At 62.1% G+C, this 1,883-nt stretch overlaps 1 protein-coding gene across 1 annotated transcript in view; it reads right to left on the reverse strand.

Annotated features, from left to right (window-relative positions):
- Positions 1 to 1,883, reverse strand: part of SRCIN1 (SRC kinase signaling inhibitor 1) — a 41,786-nt gene that overhangs the window by 26,371 nt on the left and 13,532 nt on the right. Inside the window, exons 6-9 of the mRNA XM_015570788.1 lie at positions 1,714 to 1,879; positions 581 to 673; positions 292 to 335; positions 2 to 38 (exon numbers count right to left, since the gene is read on the reverse strand). Coding sequence (XP_015426274.1) covers positions 2 to 38; positions 292 to 335; positions 581 to 673; positions 1,714 to 1,879 — 340 coding nt within the window. The remainder of the gene's footprint in view (position 1; positions 39 to 291; positions 336 to 580; positions 674 to 1,713; positions 1,880 to 1,883) is intronic.

The following is a 1,883-nucleotide window of genomic DNA, read 5'->3' on the forward strand; positions in this document are numbered from 1 at the left end:
TGGGGTGGCCCCGCTGCTCCGGCTGCCGGACCCGCAGGCTGCAGAGGGGCCGTGCGGATGGGAGAACAAACCGTGAGCTTGGAGGCTTTGAGGCCAGGTCCCCCACACACAGTAGCGACAGAGGCACGTGGCTCTGACTCCCTGCCCCAGATAGTAGTCCGCCCTCCTGTGGGGCGTCAGGGCAAAGCCTTCTTGGGCTAAGGTGACTACTCATTTTCCTTTCAAGTATTGTTTACAGATTGGTAATCTGAGGCTCGGAGCGCTTAAGGGGAGGAGAGCGGGGTCACTCACGTGCTGAGGGCGTGGCTGCTCCATTGGAGCCTTCAATCTTCTCACTGTGGCACAGGGGAAAAGAGGGCCATCAGAGGGTCCAGGCTGGCCCCGGGCAGTCAAAGCTGGGTAGACCTAACCATACTCTCCAGGCCCCTGATCTCAGGATGGAGCCCAGAGAAAGGAAGGGACTCACACCCAGAGTCACACGGAGAGACACTGGCAGAGCTGAGCCCGGGGCCCCTGCTGCCCACGCTCCCTCCCTCTTGCCCCAGCCGGGGGCCCTGCCTGGTGCTGGGAGCAGCCTCACCTGGGGGTCTCGGGCTCCGAGCCTCGCAGCAGGGCGCTCTGCACCAGGCCTGTGAGGCTGGCAATCTGCTTCTCCATGGCCTCCATGCGCTCCCTGGGGAGGACGGTGGCTTTGAGCAAACCCTTGTTCAGGCATGGGGTCCCTTCTGACCATTGCTAAGATTAATAATTAGAGGAAATACCATTCCCTCCAGCCACCAGCACACAAACAATTCCAAGGGCCCCAACACCTAAGGATCAAGCCCCCTCACCCCCATATAACACTGGTAAGCCCATCTCCATCCGACAGTCACCCCCTCCCTCCACAGTCTCATCTCTCACCACTGGCTCCCTAATGGGCCCCACCCTTGCCTCTCAGTGCCTCCACGCGTTCTCCCTTTGCCTGGAATGTCCTCCTCAAAGCCATCCCAGAGCCCCCAGCAGCCTTGAGGAATCCCTGTACACCCTCCCACGGGAAGTGCACGCCTTTTTTTTAATGCGTCTCCCCCACTAAACAGGGCAGAACCGGGTTTGCCCAACTTGGCATTGACAGTGTCCAGTGCACTGCCTGGCACACAGGCCACAAGAGAGCTGTGTGAATGCAAATCACTTCTCACCTCCCAGCAGCACTGCCCAGGGGCAGCGGGGGACAGTCAGTGCCCCGTCAGCTCCTCCAGCCCTGCATCCTTAGGAAGGAGCTGAGTGATGAGCACGAGTTCCCCGCATCGGAGGCCACCTCACTGAATGGACCTCCTCCCCACCCCCACTTCTAACCAGCACCCCCTCCCTGTGAACTTCAGCAGGCCCCGTGCTGGACAGCTCCCGGCTGCAGAGTCTGGGCAAGAAAGGCTCTAAAGATGAGAGCTGATGCACCTCGATTTGGGGTTAGGAAAACCGGCTGGGGGACGAATGCAAGCCCAGGTCTCCAGAGTCCTTAGGGCCCCGTGTCCACCCCTCAGTGCTTATGGACAGAAGGAAAGCGGCCCGTCCGTCTCTCCATTGCCTTCCCTGCCACAAGGTACTCCGGCGACCCCCCTACGACCCCAGGTCTACAGAGGCCTCCAGGGTCTCGGAGTCCAGAGCACCACCCTCCACAGACGCTGCAGTGCCCTCTCCACCACCCCCGCGGCCTGAGACCTCGCCAGCTTCCCTTACCTGGTCTCTGTGTCCTTCGCTGGCACGGGCGGCCCGAACCCAACGAGCGGGCGCTCCCCGGGCCCGGGGAAGAGCTCGGGAGGGGGGACTCCGGCTGTCGAGGAGCCCCCGGCACTGCGGGCCTTGCCTCCCGGGCTCTCCGCGAAGACGGAGGAGGAGCCCGAGTCTTT

The sequence above is a fragment of the Myotis davidii genome, unplaced genomic scaffold, assembly GCF_000327345.1.
Source record: "Myotis davidii unplaced genomic scaffold, ASM32734v1 scaffold327, whole genome shotgun sequence".
NCBI lineage: Eukaryota > Metazoa > Chordata > Mammalia > Chiroptera > Vespertilionidae > Myotis > Myotis davidii.